Source organism: Diadema setosum, chromosome 18 (genome assembly GCF_964275005.1).
Source record: "Diadema setosum chromosome 18, eeDiaSeto1, whole genome shotgun sequence".
NCBI lineage: Eukaryota > Metazoa > Echinodermata > Echinoidea > Diadematoida > Diadematidae > Diadema > Diadema setosum.
In genome coordinates, this window is record NC_092702.1 from 25,138,770 (window position 1) to 25,158,101 (window position 19,332).

Below are 19,332 nucleotides of genomic sequence, written 5' to 3' on the forward strand. Positions count from 1 at the left end.
CAAGTCCAAGACTGTTCCAGAAATCCTGGATGACTCACTGCCTAACTATGTGCATAACATCCTACCAAAAATAACCACCAATCACATTGGGCTACAAGGACAGTGCCTCACTCAGCCAAATATGTTAGCACTTCCTAGAACATTCTGGAATGGGTGAAATCATTCTAGATTGAGTGAGCTATAATGTATTTCCTGTCACATGCATGTACTGTAGCTCTACATTGTATACCACCTAGAAAATTCTCCACTGATCTGGTCAGCCTGTATGTACTATATCTATACCGTATAGAATGTTCTCCATTAATCTGGTCCACCTGTGTACATACACATTAAAACAATTAACCATGCATGCAGTACATCATACATGTACATAACTACTAGTGTGTACATTTGTGACACCTTCGGCAAAGGCCTTTGCCCGAACGGCGACTCGTCTCGGAATCCAGTTGGCAAAGGGTCTGAAAACCAGACTATACCAAATTGCGCTTGTTTACAAGCAGAGCGCCACTACGACAAAATATTGAAAGGTTTGAATTAAAAGCGCGGCCGAGCCCGGCACTAGAGCCCGGCAGTGTAAACGGACAAAATTGCGGGGCTCGGCCCCGCAATTGAGGCTGGGCTCGGCCGCGGCTCGGCCCAGCCCCGCACTGTAAACGGGGTCTAAGTCAAACTTTTATGTTTGAAACAAGTCTGAATCAAAGGTAACACAAAATTTAATGATGAATTCCTTACGTTATAGTTGAAAACTTTGAATTGAAACATATCAAGCAAATATTTTGGACAAAGCTTGTGTGCAATTTTATACAACTTACATAATATATAGAGTATGTTTATTTCGTCTCTTATCCAGTTTATCAATGGGTAGTGCTGTGTATAGTAATTCAGTAGGGAACCTAGCTTGTACGTTTAGTACAGCACGCAGTGATCTATTTTGAAGAATTTGGAGTCTTTGAATATGAGATTTCTTTATATTCCTCCATACAACATCACAATAATCTAATTTACTTTGAATAATTGATTTATAAAACAAAAGAGCAATATTATCAGAAATAAAAGACCGAATTTGTTTCAACGAATACAAATTTTTCACAGTGCTTTTGCACAAATAATCAATATGTTCATTCCAGTCAAGTGAATGATCAACATAAACGCCAAGATATTTGCAACAAGAAACCTGTTTAATGGTTGTATTATTAATAACTATATGTTGCTTTTTAACTCGCTCATGTGTACCAGTTATCATAGCTTCACATTTATTGGAATTTAGAACTAAATGATTACACTTCAGCCATTTAGATATATGTTCCAAATCGGTATTAAGTTTGGCTTCAATTTGACTGATTCTCTCTCCAGAAAAATAAATGCATGTGTCATCCGCATACAACGCAACAGATGAATGTTGCAAACAGTTGGGTAGGTCGTTAATGTAGACCATATAAACAAAAGAGGACCGAGATTGGACCCCTGTGGGATGCCACACCTCATATTCAAAGGCTGGGATCTAACTGCATTGACTTCAGTGTACTGAAAGCGACCACTCAAATAATCCCCAAACCATTCACAGGCGAGAGGACCCATACCAATCAAGCGCAGTTTGTCAAGAAGTATAGAGTGGTCGACTGTATCAAATGCTTTTCGCAGGGCAATAGTAACCATGCCAATGAGTTTTCCTTTGTCCATAGAACTTAACCAGTCTTCCGTCACATTTAGGAGGGGGTTTGAGTGGAGTGTAGTGAATGGAAACCGGACTGGTTCACATTGATAATATCAACAGCTTTCAAATAAACATGAACCTGATTGTACACAATTTTCTCTAATATCTTAGCGCAAAGAGGTAATATAGATATCGGTCTATAGTTATTCATATCAGTCTTTTTACCACTCTTCAAAATGGGTGTAATTCTGGAATATTTCAGTTTCATTGGCACCTTACCTGTTCGAATTGACAGATTGAATATTTGGGTCAAAGGAATCGCAATATATTTTGAAATAAGTTTCAACAAAAACAATGGCAAATTATCACTTCCACAAGACTTTTTATCTGGTAATATGCCTATTACGTCGATTACATCTCTTTCCGAGATCTGGTGAAATTCAAACGTTTTGTCACATGCTCTTATGAACTGTCTGTACTGTGCATTATCATCACACTCCACACTTTTTTTGTATGGACTCACCAATTTCAGTAAAAAATGAATTAAAACAGTCTGCTATTTCCCGTTTGTCACTTATAATTCCATTCTCTTTTTCTATAAACTATATTTTCTTTCCGACTTTTGGATGGTATGAGATGTTTCACTATTTCCAAATTGGACTTGAATTACTAATATTTGATTTAACGGTATTACTAACAAATTCAGTTTTGGCCTTTCTCACTTCCTTTGTGACGAGATTCCTTAGTTTCCGATATTCAAACCAATCACTTTCTCGCTCAGATTTTATTGCTTTTTTCTTTTGTACATTTCTTGTGGGAATTAATTCCACTATATTGACAGTCATCCATGGCGAGTTTTTCTTTTTAACTCTTTGTTTCTTTAATGGTGCACGTTTATCGATGATTTTCATCAAGCTTTCCTCAAACGAGCGATATGCATCATCAACATTTTTCATAGTTGTGATATCATTCCAAATGATTTTACTCACATCATCAACAAATTCTGTCATATTTACTTTATCAACATTACGCAATTCTCTGTATCTATGACAATTTCCTTGTAATCCAGGCGATTTATTTCCCCGTGTACATACTAGTCATAACGTTGGTGGAGTACAGTTAATTCTGAGTATACCGACGGAACTGGAACAGAAACATAAACAGAAGCCAGAATTCGATGCATTTTTCAGCGGACTCCCCTGCCTTGTATTAATGGGTGATCCACCCACACCACCTCGTCATAGTTACTGATAAGATGCTAACTGCGACCAGCCCCACTGCAATGACGGCACTGTGTACAAGGAGCGCCCTGGGGTTACTATTATGCATGTTTTAAATCACACTAATGTTACTTCACTGAAATTCTATGAAATCCCATTCGCATAAAGGAAAAATGCTGAAGATTCAAATGGAACCACAAGTTCAATAATCATTATCGGAAATTTACAGCTATCGTCAAACGATGCGGAATTCATGTGCGCTAAGGGAGGGGCCCCACACCTCTGCCTCACCACCCCGCTCTCCCATAGACAAAGCACGTAAAAGACGTGTGCGGGTGACCGTGGTGATACTGATAACACGTATTCCTTACATAAATGTAAGATTTTCGAGAAAAACTGTTTGGTTTTCACCTCAGTTTGCGTGGTTGTGCAAAGTTTCAAGCATACTGAACACAGTCCCGGGCGTAAATTTTTGTTCAGTGTGCTTGTAGCAATTTTAAGCAGGGTGACGGTATCACTCAGGGCCCCTGGCGAGGTGCGGGCACCTCGTCCTCACTATACACGCATCGGCATATCGCCTGACGGAATTCTGATCGTGTTGATTGGATTCTGGTTGGTTATCGTAGCGATATATCTTGGATTTTCTGAAATTCTATGATGTACCGGTACTGAACATTAAGATTGAGATAAAAGAAGTTTGATATATTTAACATACATTGTTGTAAATGTATATATGACTTTGTATGTATTATTTTAGTTTAAAGAAATATTGCAGAAAAGTTTAAAAAATGACCGAGTTCTGAGAGTTTTACCCTATTTCAGGCAATTGCAATGTTTTTTAATAGCCTCATCCATTTTACAAAGATTGTTAAAGATCACGACGTACTGTTATGACATCATGGTCCCATGGGCTGGCAATTGGCATGCCAAATGATGACATCATTCCCGTTCTGAATCTAGGACATGAAATCCTTAGAAGACGCACTCTCGATTCTGGCATTGGACATGCTGGAGAACCAGGAGCATGCGGAGTTCCTTGAAATGCCGTCATTTACCTCACCATCCACGTCTATGACATGAATTACCTCACCATCCACGTCTAGGACGTGAAATCAGAAAATCTCTACTACCGTTGAGTCACCAGCATGCAACTTGCATGTGTTAATGCACCTGCATCAGACCCACAGGCACTGCCATGTGTGCGTGTTCGTGCGTGCATTTATGTTCGGTGTGCTTGTAGCCATTTTAGACATTGTGGTGGTTTCAGACCATGGCGAGATGCGGGTACCCCAGATCTACTAGACATCTCTAACCAACTGTAGTCTTTATACCCTAGATCGACCGTGTAGAATAAAAAAACAAACAAAAAACAAAGAGTTTGTACAACCAAATCCCTATTAGTTTGAGTGGGGTACAAAATGCATTATACAACATACATGTATGTGCCCCCGGCTCAAAACCCACCAAAAAGGACTCGGGCATACTTATTATCAATGAAAATCACAGCAAATGCAGCACCTGTCCAAAAAATATAGTCCAGAAAACTGAAATATCTTAATTTTTGTTTTATTTTTAAGTCACCAATTTTGATTGCAGGTAGAGAAGAGATTACTAGTACTCTCAGGTCAGTCAACCCAAATAAATACTTTGGTCCATTACAAAGAATCCTAATCTGCAACTTTTTGGGGGTTTTGTGAGCTGGGCATTCATTTATTTTAAAAACTCTTTTCAGTATTTTAGAGGGTTGAGTCACTTTTATTGGATGTAATTAATTTCAAGTTGACTATCTACCACATTATGTAGACCTAGAGATCTATTGGATGGATGTTGTTGTAACCAACTTTTATTCATTTTGGTAGATATGATTACTGTATACGCTGTTATTTTCACGAATGAGGAGGTCACAGACATTTTTGCGAGATGTTGTTTGTGCGAATTGAAACCGACACTAATTCAAGTGTACTATTACTCTGATGTCCAGCAAAATTTTTGCATGTTCTTCAATTCGCAATCCAATTGTGTTTCAGGAAATTCGCGAAAATTAAACCCTCATGAAAATAACAGCTTATAGAGTATACTAATGTCCTACCTAGGATGTTTTGAATTTCATATCAAGACTCTGCATATTGCTGTAATATCAATGATGCAAATTTGCTGTGCATTGTCTTTTGATAATGGACGTTTTTAATGTGGGGTTTCTTGTCAATTTACCATGTAAAGTGAATGGAATAATTTTCAGTCGAGCTTGGTAATAAACAAGTCCACAGATATGATTATGATGTCTCAGCAGAGAAAGTGTACCCCAGAAATGTATCAGTTCTTGATTGTACATTCCCACCAAAAGTAACTTCCAATTTACTCTTTTTACAGACCATTTACTGGTGAAAGGCTTAAGGTCAATTTAGAAAGATAAAGAGTGTTCTGCCTACATCTGGAGGATCCCAACTGGCAACAGACCATCACATGACATGTCAAAGTCACTATAATAGTCATAAACTTTTTTGAAAGAGAGGATCTATGAGATACTTGTTTGAGGAGTCATTTTCCAGTATCTTTTTTTTTAGTTTGGCAATCATGAATCATGAATCTCTCTGTTTCAGGACTACCCTGTTTCTTGAAAACAGGCATCAGCGAAGGACCCAGGAAAGGAAAAAGTTTCTACATCTGTGGAGTGTCAGCAGAAAAGTGCAGCTTTGTGCAGGAAACAGAGTAAGTGTTTCCTCGCAGACAGAACAACTTGTACTCTAGCTTAATTTCTATTCGCTCATTTACACAATATCTCGGTAGAGTTGATACCAGCTTTGTCCTTTTATGCCACAATGCACTAGGCTATATTTGCACTGTTGATTCTGAATCAAGTTCTTACTGATAATGGCAACATTGCATTTTCAAAAATTAAACCTAGTTTAATCTGAAACTTTTTTTTTCTGAATAACCGATATGAATGAAAACGGACCAACCCAGAGAAAGGTTGTTAGGATGGAAAATGTAAATAACATTCAGGATTTAGTGCCACCAATTTGCAACTCTGCATCTTTTAGGCTTCAATCATGCATTTATGGACATGTGATACTGCTTTCATGATTGGGACATCCCACTAAAAGTTGTGGCTTGTTGTCATGATGTAAGAGCTTTCATTGTTGAAAATAAGTATTGGTATACAGTAGATATAGATATTAAGTTATTAGAGATTATAACTAAAAGGACAAGTTCACCTTCATAGACATGTAGGTTGAGTGAATGCAGCAATATTAGTAGAACACATCAGTGAGAGTTTGAGGAAAATTGGACAATCTATGCAAAAGTTATGAATTTTTGAAGTTTCTGCTCGGTCACAGCTGGATGAAAAGACTAATAGCTTGTGATGTCACATGTGTACAATGATATAAAGAAAGAATAAAGACGATTCAACATATTTACACTTTTCTCACATAACAAAAGAACACGGCTTTTCTCTTTCAGAAGGCTGGGGGAATAATATTACCCTTAACATACGTCAGTAACAAGTCGAAGAAATGTACACTTCATTCATCTTCCTTATATCGTTGTACGCATGTGTCATCATACACTGTAGTAGTCTTCTCATCCATCCCTAGCATAATGAAAGAGCACTTGACTGACCACTTTCAGAAAGCAGGGGGAATAATTGTTACCCTTAACATAATGTCAATATCAAGATGATGAGATGTGTAATTGTCATGAAAAATGATTTTTTTGTGGAATTGCCTTTATATTTTCTTTATGTTGTCCATACATGACGCCATAGCCTCTAGAAGTCTCCTCATCAAGCGGTTCCATCGCCAGAATTTAAGGAATTCATAACTTTTGCATCGATTGTCCGATTTTCATCAAACTTTCACTGATACGTTCTACTAATGTTGCTGCTTTCTCTCAATCCACATTTTTCTATGGGTTTGGGTTTCCTTTAAATATTCTTTTTATTCATTTCTTATGAATGGAGAATACAAGACCATTAATTATTTTTGCCATTCCACTTCCAGTCTTCCCCCATCACACTGCCTGAATCACCCTGACATACTGGTTGAATTACAGGCATTTGGGACCAAAGCCAATGGAGAGCTCAGGTAAGAAAGCACAAAACACTAATACTAGTATCTTACAACAGCCGAAAATTATGAATAAAATCAATCACAATGAAACAGTGCAAAAAAAGAAAAAAAGAAAAAAAAAAGATGAAAGAATCAGATGGATTCCATGAGGTCTTATAAATTCCTCAGTAATATATATATAATAGATAGATATAATAGTAATAGATTTGCAAGACATGTAAATTTTACCAAACTTGGTCCAAGTATAAAGTATGATGGGGCAATTACTTGATTAGATTTTGGGTGAAATCGGCCAAAGGTCAAAGGTCAAAAGTCAAGGTCAAATCATGAAATTGTATCCGTTTACGCGATAACTCAAGACTTGATCAAGCAAATTTCACCAAACTTTGTCCGAGGATGATGTATGATGGGACAATTACATGATAAGTTTTTTAATGAAATTGGACAGAGGTCAAAGGTCAAAGATCAAGGTCAAATCCTAAAATGTATCTGTTTACATGATAACTCAAAACTGAATGAAGCAGCTTTCACCAAACTTGGTCCAAGGATGATGTATGATGGGGCAATTAGTTGAGGAGATTTTAGTGACATTGGCAAGAGGTCAAAGGTCAAATGCTAAAAATCTTGCTATTTCCCCCATATCTATGCAATGCCCAAAGGTATTTTATTGAAAACTTAGTGTAGACATGTACTACTGCGTAAAGATTTCCCAGAGAGAGTTTCATGTCATAAGGTCAAAGGTCAAAAGGTGAAAGGTTAGGTGAAAATGTTGCAATTTCACTTTTCTCGCAAATGGTTCAATGTATCTTCATGGAACTTGGTACATATGCATGTACTGACTGGCAGGGACTATCTAGGGAATTTAGGGGTCATGGGTCAATAGTCAGGGGGTCAAAGGTGAAGGTCAACTCCTCAAAATTTTACTGTTTCCCTCATATACTGGTATATAATGCAATGCTTGCATTATTAGTTTTAAAATTTGATATATACATGTATTACCTAATGGAGATTCTCTGGGAAATTTCCGGCCAGAAGGTCAAAGGTCAAAGGCCAGGTTTAAATGAAAAAAAAATATTTTGTACTGTAATTACATTCTTTCTTCATACCTTGAAAATTACTCAATGCATAAACTTCGGTCGGTCAGAAGTCAAATAAAAATCCTCATTTCCCCAAATATGACTGTATTGTGTACCTGCACTCTTAGACAATTATAGCAAACCCAGTTTGAGGAAAGTAAACATTCAAGACATTTCTGACAAAACTGTCATATCAATATTTTGCCATTTATGTGAAACTGTCATCACACATTGTGACGACATTGTACTATACACCTATTGGGAGAATCATGCATTATGGCGAAGGCGTCAGTCGCCATAGCGACATTTCTAGTTTCATGTTGTCATGTAACTATTCATGTAGTATCCTTATTCTTTGCCATGTTAGTGCTACGTTTAATCAGAATCTGGCATAATTCTCCCATATATACTGATTCAGAAAACATGGTCTCTTCTCTTCTCTTGACTGACTCATATGTGATCGACTGACACATGACATTTCTCCTCCTATGCAATAGTGAAATCCAATCTGTCAGAGATTGTGTCCTAGGAAGGTCACTTTCATCTATCGATCACTATATTTTTTTGTGTGTGTCATTTCCTCATTTACTTTCTTTCTCTTTAGACAATACTACCGTTGCACAAAGTCCAAACAGGAGAAGAAAGGATGGTGTGGATATGTCATTGTAAGTACAGATAGACAAAGAATAAATGAATGAATGAATGAATGAATAAATAACAAATAAATGAACAAATAAATAAATAAATAAATAAATAGGTAGATAGATAGATGGATATATAGATAGATAAGTACGTAAATTAAATAAAGTTGAACATTTCACACTGTATAAAGTACACCCATTTCCATGCAATGGATTTCCTTTTTAAGTTTCCTTCTTAATTTTTCATTACCTCTCATTATTCTGACTTTTATAAGATGGCATGTCATATTTCTTGGATATATTATGCTGGGCTCATTTCTCAGCAGATGTCACTGTATCCTGCGACAGTTGCCACATTACACAACATTGTGGTCCTAGAAGTCATCCAAATGGGTTAAGGGGGTATGAGTTTGGGGGATGCATGTGCTTGTATGGGTTCCCCGTCCGAGTGCTCTAGTTACAAAGTGAATCGCATGTATACACATTCTGGTGTTTTGCACATCGGCTCAATTCTCCTGTACTACTTGTTGTTCTTTCATAGGTTCGCAAAGGCGATCGTAAACCATTGGCAGATGTGAATAAACATCACTTGGGAGCCCATCATCAGATGTCCACAACAGACAAAGAGAAAGGGACACAGCTTGGCGGAAATATGAGGGACAACACAGAACCAAAGTCCGATGTGAGGAATATTTCTCCAGAGGATCCTCGCCCACTGAGCAATTTAACTGCCAAATCTGAAAGGTCTAGTTCTAAACATGGAGTCTCTGACAGTGATAGCAGTGCTACCAGGAGTGGAAGTTCTACTTCTAGTCGAACACTGAGTGAAGGCTGTGATGCCGATGCGAGGAAGAAGGTGGAGCACAAGAAAGATGCCCACCGTTGCCATAGCGATGGAGATGCAGGAGAGCGTGGTGCCTCCAAGAAAACGTCCTCCCTCGAAGAGTCGGGGAGGAAGCTTGCAACATGTGGTGACCAAGAAACACACAGAAAGGAATCAAAATCAGGCGAGGTGAAACCCACAGCCCAGCAACAGCAGCAACAGGTGGCCACCACCGACCAGGCCACACTCCACGGTCAAGTAGGGAAACTTAAGGAGGTTGCAGGGCTGCGGCAAGGTCGGGACCTCAACTCGTCTTGGCGGGAGTCTAGTAGAGCTGCTGCTGAAAGCAGTTCCAGCGATGAGAGTGCGAGCGAGAATGAGGAGGAAGAGACACAGAAGAGAACTCATTCTTCTTCCAAGAGTTTGGGGAAAACTGCAGAAGCAACCCCTCATCTAGATCCTACAGTAGGACTTCGAGAAAGACTTATGCTCAAGATGAAACTTGACCCACCAGGTAAGGCAAAAGAAACCTAACCACCCCCCCCCCCCCAAAAAAAAAAGAAAACACACACACAAACAAACATACAACTAAATAAAACAAAACAAAAACAAAAACAAGCAAGCCACACTCCAAGAACATTCAACCTGCAATTTTGAGGAAGAGAAACTATCATCTACAGACTGCCAATAATATGCTTCAGTCATCTTGAGGTTGCTGCAGAAATCATGTGTAAAATCTGTCTTTGTTCTTTATAACCTCATACCATCTGTGCTCAGATTGTCCTGTAACTCTTCTGTGATAGATATCCCAGGGTGACCTGAAAATTATTCTTGCTGTTAAAATTTTCATGGTATCAAGATATCAAGACATTTAATGCTGCAAAGGTTCCGTTTCTACCTAAAGCCATCCAAATTACTCTACCTGTAACTCCCCAAGGGCAACAGTCTTTAAGTATATCAATTCTAACATTTACAATGGGATGTTCGCATCATACAATGTTTTTTTTTTTTTCATACTATTTTGTAAGTCTGTGCTTGTTCTTTGATTTGTAGGATACGTAGTTAACATGTGCAGCTCTCCTGTGCTTGTGTCTAAATACTTGCCGAATCTTTTCAAGTCTCCACCCTGGAGTGGTGCTAGGGGTGTAATGGTAGTCCATGTGAACCTATGAATATGATTACTTCAATATTGTTGCTGCAATAACTTTTGGACTGAAGCAAGGTACCTGGGCAATACACGATGAATGTATGAAAGACTATAGACAGATAAATTGATTAAGATTGTGTTCCATGTGGTTTGCTGGTCAGTGCTCTTGGGTCAAGGTTGAAGGTCATAAGTTCACTTTAGTCACAGTAGTAATCCAGGAGAATTGCATGACATTCTGTTGGTAACCTGCTGAGGCTTGTGTAGGCATAAGTCATAATCTGAAATTTTGCAATTATTTCCATAATTTTTGTGATAGTTGGATCAAGTTGAATCATACCTAGTCCAGCTTAAAACCAAAATGGGAATGCATGTTACCACATTAACTTGAAGGAAGCTTTAAAACTGATAAGGTCAAGGTGTTCATTCAGAATTTTTCCTTTTTTGCCATGCCTGCATAGATTTATGGCATAAGTACACATTCTATGTCTTTTTAATTTCAAAAATTGATGCTATCTTCCATTACAACAATGAACAGAAAAACCTTCCAGCATTCAGAGCAGAGGAGAAGCAGCGACGACACATGGCACCAACCCAAATGTGCCCACCAGTAATATGCCACCTTCTGCCCAGCCTGGTGCACCAACACACATTTCTCAATCGACAGCGCTGTCCAGCCATTCCACTCTACAGCCAATGGGAGAGAAACAAGTACCGCAGTCTGGTGCGGTCTATCCGCCCTCTATGTTGGCACAAAGAAAGGCGTACGAGAGACAGCTGAACAAGCAGAAGGTCAGGCATGAATATGGACCCTGAAGATTGCCATGGGGCTTTCCTTTGTCTTTCTAGAGAAGTGTTAAAGGGACTGTACAGTACTGGTTGAGGTGGGGATTCATGTTTTGAACATTCCTAAGTGAGATAATGAAAAGCCTCTAATGAAATATGAAAGAGCATGTAATTTTTAAGAAGGATTCAACGTTTATTTGATGAAAATTGGTTTTCAAATGGCTTAGATATCCAAAAAAGTGCTAATAATAAAAGGCGACATGCCACAACTTTTTTAGGATCTCTTTGTTGTCCCCGCCGAACGAGTTCGAGCAGGGGACTATGAAACGGGCTCCGTACGTGTGTGTGTCCGTGTGTCCGTCCGTCCGTGTGTGCGTCTGTGTGTGATCAAAATCTTCAATTTGCTACTTCTCTGTCATTTATGAGCCAATTTTGATTCTGTTTGCTTTATATGATAACACTACATGGGAGCTTTGAAACTTCTACACAGAATTTCAGTCGTGACCTTTGACCTATATTGTACATTTTGCTACAAAATGCTACTCCTTCGCCATTTCTAACCCGATTTCGATTCCGTTTGCTTTATATGATGGCACTAAGTGAGGGCTTCAAAACTTCTACACAGAATTTTGACCTTTGACTTCTTTGACCTTTGACCTTGATTTTTGACCTGTATTGTACATTTTGCTACAAAATGCTACTCCTTCGCCATTTCTAACCCGATTTCGATTCCGTTTGCTTTATGTGATGGCACTAGGTGAGGGCTTCAAAACTTTACACAGAAATTTGACCTTTGCCTTCTTTGACCTTTGACCTTGATTTTTGACCTGTATTGTACATTGGCTACAAAATGCTACTCCTTCGCCATTTCTAACCCGATTTCGATTCCGTTTGCTTTATGTGATGGCACTAGGTGAGGGCTTCAAAACTTTTACACAGAATTTTGACCTTTGACTTCTTTGACCTTTGACCTTGATTTTTTACCTATATTGCACATTTTGCTACAAAATGCTACTACCGGCGGGGACGTATATTACGCACCGCGTAATTGCTACTTTTCCTTGTTTCACCTTGTTTTTGGATATCTCAGCCATTTAAAAACCGATTTTCATCAAATAAACTTTTGATACCCCTTAGAACTGCATGCTCTTTGACATCTCATAGAGTGGTTTCTGAATATCTCGCAAAACGTTAAAAGCTAAATCCTCACCTCGACCAGAACTGTACACACCCTTTAAACAATTTTTTACGACATCAGTCAGGGCTATAAGAACAACAGCAACAACAGCAAGAACTCATTTAAGAACGTATGACTTAAAGTGTTACCATCCCTTAAACAGTACTTGAGGTGCTTACTGTTGTCAACAAGTCAAAGAAGCTCAAGAAAAATCATTATTATAGTTATTATTATTATTATTATTACCGTTCTTATATAGCGCATACTACCTTTGACAAGGTCTCTATGCACTTTAGAGAGAGAAAGAAAAAAGAAAGAAGGAAAGAAAAAGATTATGCCTTTCCAACAATGCCTTCTCATCCGTCACAAAATTTTGAAGGCGATTCTCTTTAAATTGTAAATACATCCTTTTCCAAAAAAAAAAAAAAGTTTTGTTGATTTTTCTCATCTTAAACATCAAGAAAAGAGCATGAAGTGATCCATTGCTACTCTGCAGTAGCTAGTATACTCAGTATATTGTTAAAGGGCAAGTTCACCTTCATATACATGCTAATTGAGAAAATGCAACAATATCGATGGAACACATCAATGAAAGTTAGAAGAAAATTGGACAATCTTCAAAAGTTTTGAATTTTTGAAGTTTCAATGCCGCCATCACCGGATGAGAAGACTACTTAATTAGTACTACAGCTTGTGATGTCACACTTGAAGAATAATATGTAGAACATCTAAAGAAAATTAGCATATTTTTGCTTTTCTCCTTTAAAAAAGAGCACTCAACTTTCCTCTTTCAGAAGGTAGGGGGAATAATATTTCCCTGAATATATGTCTGTAACAAGTTAGAGAAATGTGTACTTTTTTCAAAAAAGTCAAATTTTTTTGAATTTTCTTATATCGTTCTATGCATGTGACATCACAAACTGTAGTAGTCTTCTCATCTAGCCGTAACTGTACAGAAACTTTAACAATTCAAAACTTTGAACAGATTGTCCGATGTTCTTCTAACTTTCACTGATGTGTTCCATCGATATTGCTGCATTCTCTCAATTTGCATGTATACAATGTGTACACCTACTCAAAGTAGTTGCCATATATATATTTCTGTGAATAGGCAATATTTAGTCATATTCAACATGTTGTCATGCTTCCACTCTTCCCCAGGAGCTGATGAAGAAGATTCCACTCAGTAGTTTACCAGACAATGGAGAGAGGTTGAAGCAACAGGCGTTTGAATTGGAGAGAGCTATAAGGAAGCTGGACCAACTGGCCCTCACTCAGAAGACACCTCAACAAAATCAAGTATCGCTCGGTAACTATCTCCCTTATTAGGCCACAACATCAAGCTTTGGTAAATTAGGAGCCTATATTGCAAAGTTGTGCCTTTCTTTTTATTTTACAGGCACATGAAGGAGAGAAGATGCATTAGCAAAAGAAAAAAAAAAAGTTGTATGGGGGGGTGGTTCTAAGTTAGAAATGAATAAACTAAATGAAATGAATATGAGGTGTGCTGCAATGGATTGCTCTAAGTACATCCATGTAATTGTCATACTTTGTGTCATGGCTTTGGGAGGTGGGTTTTTACTTCTTTTCATATTTAGCCTGTTCTGGAGTGGATTGGCTGAGCTTGTCCTTTTCTCTCTCTTTTTAGAGTCCTGACTTGTTCTTGTTGACCTCTGTAACAGAATAATGATTTGTTACTTTAAAGTGCTTGCCTCATTTCTAATGATATCGCATTCCACAATGCCTTCCAATGCCCTTTTTACTTTGTAGCTTCAAGTCATGACCACTTGTGATTCAGCAAACCAGTGTGAAAGATTCTCTCCCATAGATTTCTGGCTTATTTGAAAATTTCTCATGTTACATGACATTGCATTGATAGCATTACATATCTGACAAGAAGCATATAATTGTATCTCGGGATTAATGTTTGTGTTATGAAAGGTGTTAAATTTTGAATTACTGTCCGACCTCTGTTATCCAGCCATGTGGGGACCAACACACGTCAAGATAAGCAATATGGTTGGTTGTGGGAGAAGCAATGAGTACAAGTAGGCCGCAACCCAGTAAAAGGTACATAGGTAGTGTACACCACAACAGATTTGTAATTTATTCTTGTCTACTTAAAATCATAGTCATGAAATTGAAACATCTGACTGTAAAATTCATCACATGTGTCTGTAGGGAATATTGGAGGTAAATTCTGTGAGTTTTGTAGTTCTAATTGTGTTGAAATAACTTTCTTTTCTGGCCTTCACTGCTTGGAGGCACCCAGATAATAGAGAAGTCTAGATAAGAGAGGGCTGGATTATAGAGATGGGGCTGTACTCGCATTTTCTGCAGTCTAGTTTTTTTTATCATTTATTTGTCTTTTTCTTTTTGAACTTCCACACCTCATGTTAATCTGCAGCTGCAACTGCTTCGAACCCTGCAACTCAGAAGAAACCCGCCATGCAACAGACTTCCATTAAGCAACATTTCCTCCCACTTCAGTCAGCTGTAACCAATACTGGACTGTCCAATCAGCCACAAACCATATATCTGCCATATCAGTATGCAGGTCAGTAACCATCATTTTGTATACCGTTTTATGTTCCTTAATTAATACTTTGCCTTTACAGAGGTCAATGACCTCAAAGTGTAGATGGTTGTTGTAAACCTTGGTAACTGCATTGGTACTTGGAATATTTTGTCAGAAATCAAGTGAAAAATGATTCACTAGTGTCATTTTTACCACTAACATCTCTTTACTGTATACGACATACCTTTCTTTAGTCTAAATTTTCGCGAATTGGGAATTCCCGACGATTTTGCGAGTGATTAAATTCGCGATCGTGGAGTCCTGTACTGAACGGAGAAGAGTATGACATGCACGTCACATTCATATCGGGATCAGAGTCAATATTTTCGCGTGTCTTTAATTTCGCAAATAGCACCTGACTCGCAAAATTCGCAAAAATAAAAACCTTGCGAAATATTCGCCATATACAGTATATTCTGAGGAAGCTTTGTATGCACACTGACTAATATGTTGGTGCATATGTATTCATGTTAGCCCCATTTATCTTATCCTGAATGCATGAAGGATTGCAACATGCAAATATTCTTTTATCTGATCTAAAGGTTTCTATATGTAGCACCATATAGATGCAAAAAAATAAAGAAATAAAAAAATAAATTTGGCACTGGGACAGTTGCATGACAGCCTGAATAATGACCCTGATTTTTCACTCACAGCCCAACCTCAGATGCAGCAGCTATATGGCGGCCGGATGACGGTATCCAGGCAACGGGAAGTCAATTCCACCATCAGTGATGCCCTGGAAAAGCTTCACAAGTAATTTAAAGAAAATGTGAAAATTTCTGGCATTATGTAGTTTGTTTATTCCACTTTCTGTCATTTTACTGATCCCAATCTTCAACTTTGATATAAACCTATGATGGCTGATGTGTCTCTTTGATTGCTGCTTCGCCTGCTATTGCGTGTTTGTTGTGAGGGAGCATTTCAAGAGAGCAATGTGTGATAATCACAATATAACAGTAAGTTACTTACGATGACATGATTTCACTGAATACATAAACAATGACATAACTCAACGGAAAACATAGACGTAAATGCTATACATGTGGATGTATTGAAATCAAAATGATTTATTCAGAATGGAATGACTTTTTTTTCTCTCTTTCTATGGATGCAGTAATCTGAGAGGAAGGTGATCTAGATAGAAAGCTAGTCAAGTGAAAGCCCATAGCAGAGTATGAAGGTGTGAGCTAGAATCATAGTAATCAAAGGACTGAGCCCAGAATCGTCAATTAAAGGGGAAGGCTAGTACCTGATCAGTGGGAATCAGTGCGAATGCTGGGGGATGATTGTTCCAATCCTTGTGGGATTCATTTAAGAGTACATTATATATCTACTGTTGTGTGAAAATCATTTGCTTCAGAACGGTCTCATATTCAAGTAATGTGCAGATTAATGCCCCGTCACTGACCAGGGACGCTTACCTGGAAACATTAAACTGCACATTACTTGAATATGAGACCATTCTGAAGCAAATAGTTTTCACACAACAATAGATATGATAATGTACTCTTGAATGAATCCCATAAGGATTGGAACAATCATCTCCCAGCATTTCCACTGATTCCCACTGATCAGTTACTAGCCTTCCCCTTTAATGTTAAAGGGTGTGTACAGTTCTGGTCGAGGTGAGGATTTAGCTTTTAACGTTTTGCGAGATATTCAGAAACCGCTCTATGAGATGTCAAAGAGCATGCAATTCTAAAGGGTATCAAAAGTTTGTTTGATGAAAATCGGTTTTGAAATGGATGAGATATCCAAAAACAAGGTGAAACAAAGAGATCCTAATAAAAGGCGTGGCCTGTCACCTTTTATTATTTTCACTTTTTTTGATATCTCAGCCATTTGAAAACCAATTTTCATCAAATAAACTTTGAATCCTTCTTAAAATTACATGCTCTTTCATATTTCATACGAGGTTTCTCATTATCTCACTTAGGAATGTTCAAAACATGAATCCCCACCTCAACCACTACTGTACAGTCCCTTTAAGGGCGGTGAGTTGGCTCAGTCTGTAGCGCGTCTGCCTCACGATCCAAAGGACCCTGGATCAATTCCCAGATCCCACTGAGCAATGTTCTGTGTAATCATACCATCGCCTCTATCAAGAGGCAAAACACTCTCTCCCTTGGATAGGACATAAAATGGAGGTCCCTGTGTGAGAGAATCACAATTCATGCACATAAATGATCCTGCTTCATGTATCCATCGCAAAGAGCAGAGTGTTTACCCCGGTGAAGTGGTCCCGCCTCACATCCAACTGGACCCCATGGAAGACCAGCTATTGCAGCTGAATATGGGCTCTCCAGCCATCCTCTCAGATGGAAATGAAACAAATAATGTGATTGGATTGGCCTTGAATGACCAATGACAGAATACAACGTAGATAAAAATTCTCCTCTGCATATTTTTGCGAGCAACTGACAGCTTTATGACACATAATTCATATTAAAAATCAAATTCTATTTCCAATATCGCAAATATTTTTCAGATACAATTGCCACAAATAAGTGTAATGCAAAATATATGAACATACATTCGAAAGCAGAAAAATCATTAATAACTAGTGAAGTCAGGCTTCGTTGTAAGTTGTGTTGTTTCTTTCTCTCTTGGCTTACAGAGCACTTGAAACGTGTCCCTCGCCGGAGACAGAATCAGATGACCCTCAAGGACTGCAGGTCAATTTGATGCCACATCAGAAGCACGCCCTCGCTTGGTTGGTGTGGAGAGAGAAACAGCACCCGTGTGGTGGGATACTTGGTTAGTCACACTTCGTACACTTTGGCCCGAATTCACAAAGGTGGTAGAAATGAAACCATGGTTTAAACCATGGACAAAAACCATGGAGCGCCAAATGTCGCATGGAATATTTCGTTATGAAATCAGTCATTTCGTCGATGAAATGATTATTTTGTAATGAAATGACTGCATTTTGTAACAAATTGAACATTTCGTCCACGAAATGATAATTTCGTTAACAAAACAGTCATTTTGTCAACGAAATGACCAATTTTGTAACAAAATATTCTGTGCGACACTTGGCGCTCCATGGTTTTTGTCCATGGTTTAAACCATGGTTTCATTTGTACCACCTTCGTGAATTCGGGCCTTTGAGTTTCCTCATTCTATAATCTTACCTTTGAGCTTGTGCGTGTGTGTGTGAGTGTGTGTGAAGAAGTGTGTATTTATATGTATGGGGTAAATATATAGGGGTCAATGGGAAATTAACTGGGTGGGAAGGTGGCTATAGGAAGTACATTTGAATAGGTTTGTAGATCGAAGGTTACCTTTAGGGATGGAAAAGAAGGAACTTTCTCTGGGGAGATGGGTGAGGGGGTCTGGGCTTGTAAATCTTTCTTTTAATAAACACAGGTTACTTTTGGTGTATTTTTTAGACAAGAATACAAAGGAATTAAGATTTTTTTTGTGTAATTTTGTTTATTGCTGTATGACATTAATGATGAAATTTTGTAATTTTGTCACTGTGATGCAGTACCAGATTATATTATTTCATGTATTAATTAATGAAACTATAATAAAAAGAATAAAAATGTATATGCGTGCATGAGTGTATGCTTGAGTGTATGTGAGTGTGTGTTTGCCAGACTCCCGTTATGAACACACACACACACTCTCTCTCTCTCTCTCGTATCATGTTTCCAGCTGATGACATGGGATTAGGCAAGACTCTCACCATGATATCTCTGGTCATGAAACACAAGCAACTCACGGGGTCTCAAAAACCAGAGAAAGGTAAGGATTCTATCCTACTCTAAAACTAAATCTTTCTTAAAGCTACTTTTTGTGTGTGTGCTGTTCTCTGCTAAACCTTACAACTTAAAAATAATGCTTCTGTTGCAGAAGAACTGCATTTTGGTTTACTTGACTGGATTTTGTCGCTGTGAGAAATTGTAAAATGTAGCATTTCATTTGCCATTTCACTTAATTGATGCCCTCGTACATGGCACATACTTGGAAAATGAAATCACATACATGCTCCACTGAGAGTATATGCCTGCATCATGACATATATGCCAACAAAAAACATGAACGATTAGATTTTCAGGAAATTAATCTGTTCCTTCCGAGAACCAGGAATACCAGGTTCCTGTTGTGTCAACTCACAGATGGAAACCAGGTACACCGAGTTCCCAGAGTGTACA

General features: G+C 38.2%; 1 protein-coding gene across 1 annotated transcript in view; it reads left to right on the plus strand.

Annotated features, from left to right (window-relative positions):
* The window catches only part of LOC140241408 (transcription termination factor 2-like), a 39,852-nt gene that overhangs the window by 4,385 nt on the left and 16,135 nt on the right, over window positions 1-19,332 (plus strand). The window contains exons 2-11 of the mRNA XM_072321137.1: window positions 5,475-5,583; window positions 6,876-6,959; window positions 8,625-8,685; window positions 9,203-9,998; window positions 11,167-11,420; window positions 13,753-13,900; window positions 14,999-15,148; window positions 15,826-15,925; window positions 17,790-17,929; window positions 18,833-18,922. Coding sequence (XP_072177238.1) covers window positions 5,475-5,583; window positions 6,876-6,959; window positions 8,625-8,685; window positions 9,203-9,998; window positions 11,167-11,420; window positions 13,753-13,900; window positions 14,999-15,148; window positions 15,826-15,925; window positions 17,790-17,929; window positions 18,833-18,922 — 1,932 coding nt within the window. The remainder of the gene's footprint in view (window positions 1-5,474; window positions 5,584-6,875; window positions 6,960-8,624; window positions 8,686-9,202; window positions 9,999-11,166; window positions 11,421-13,752; window positions 13,901-14,998; window positions 15,149-15,825; window positions 15,926-17,789; window positions 17,930-18,832; window positions 18,923-19,332) is intronic.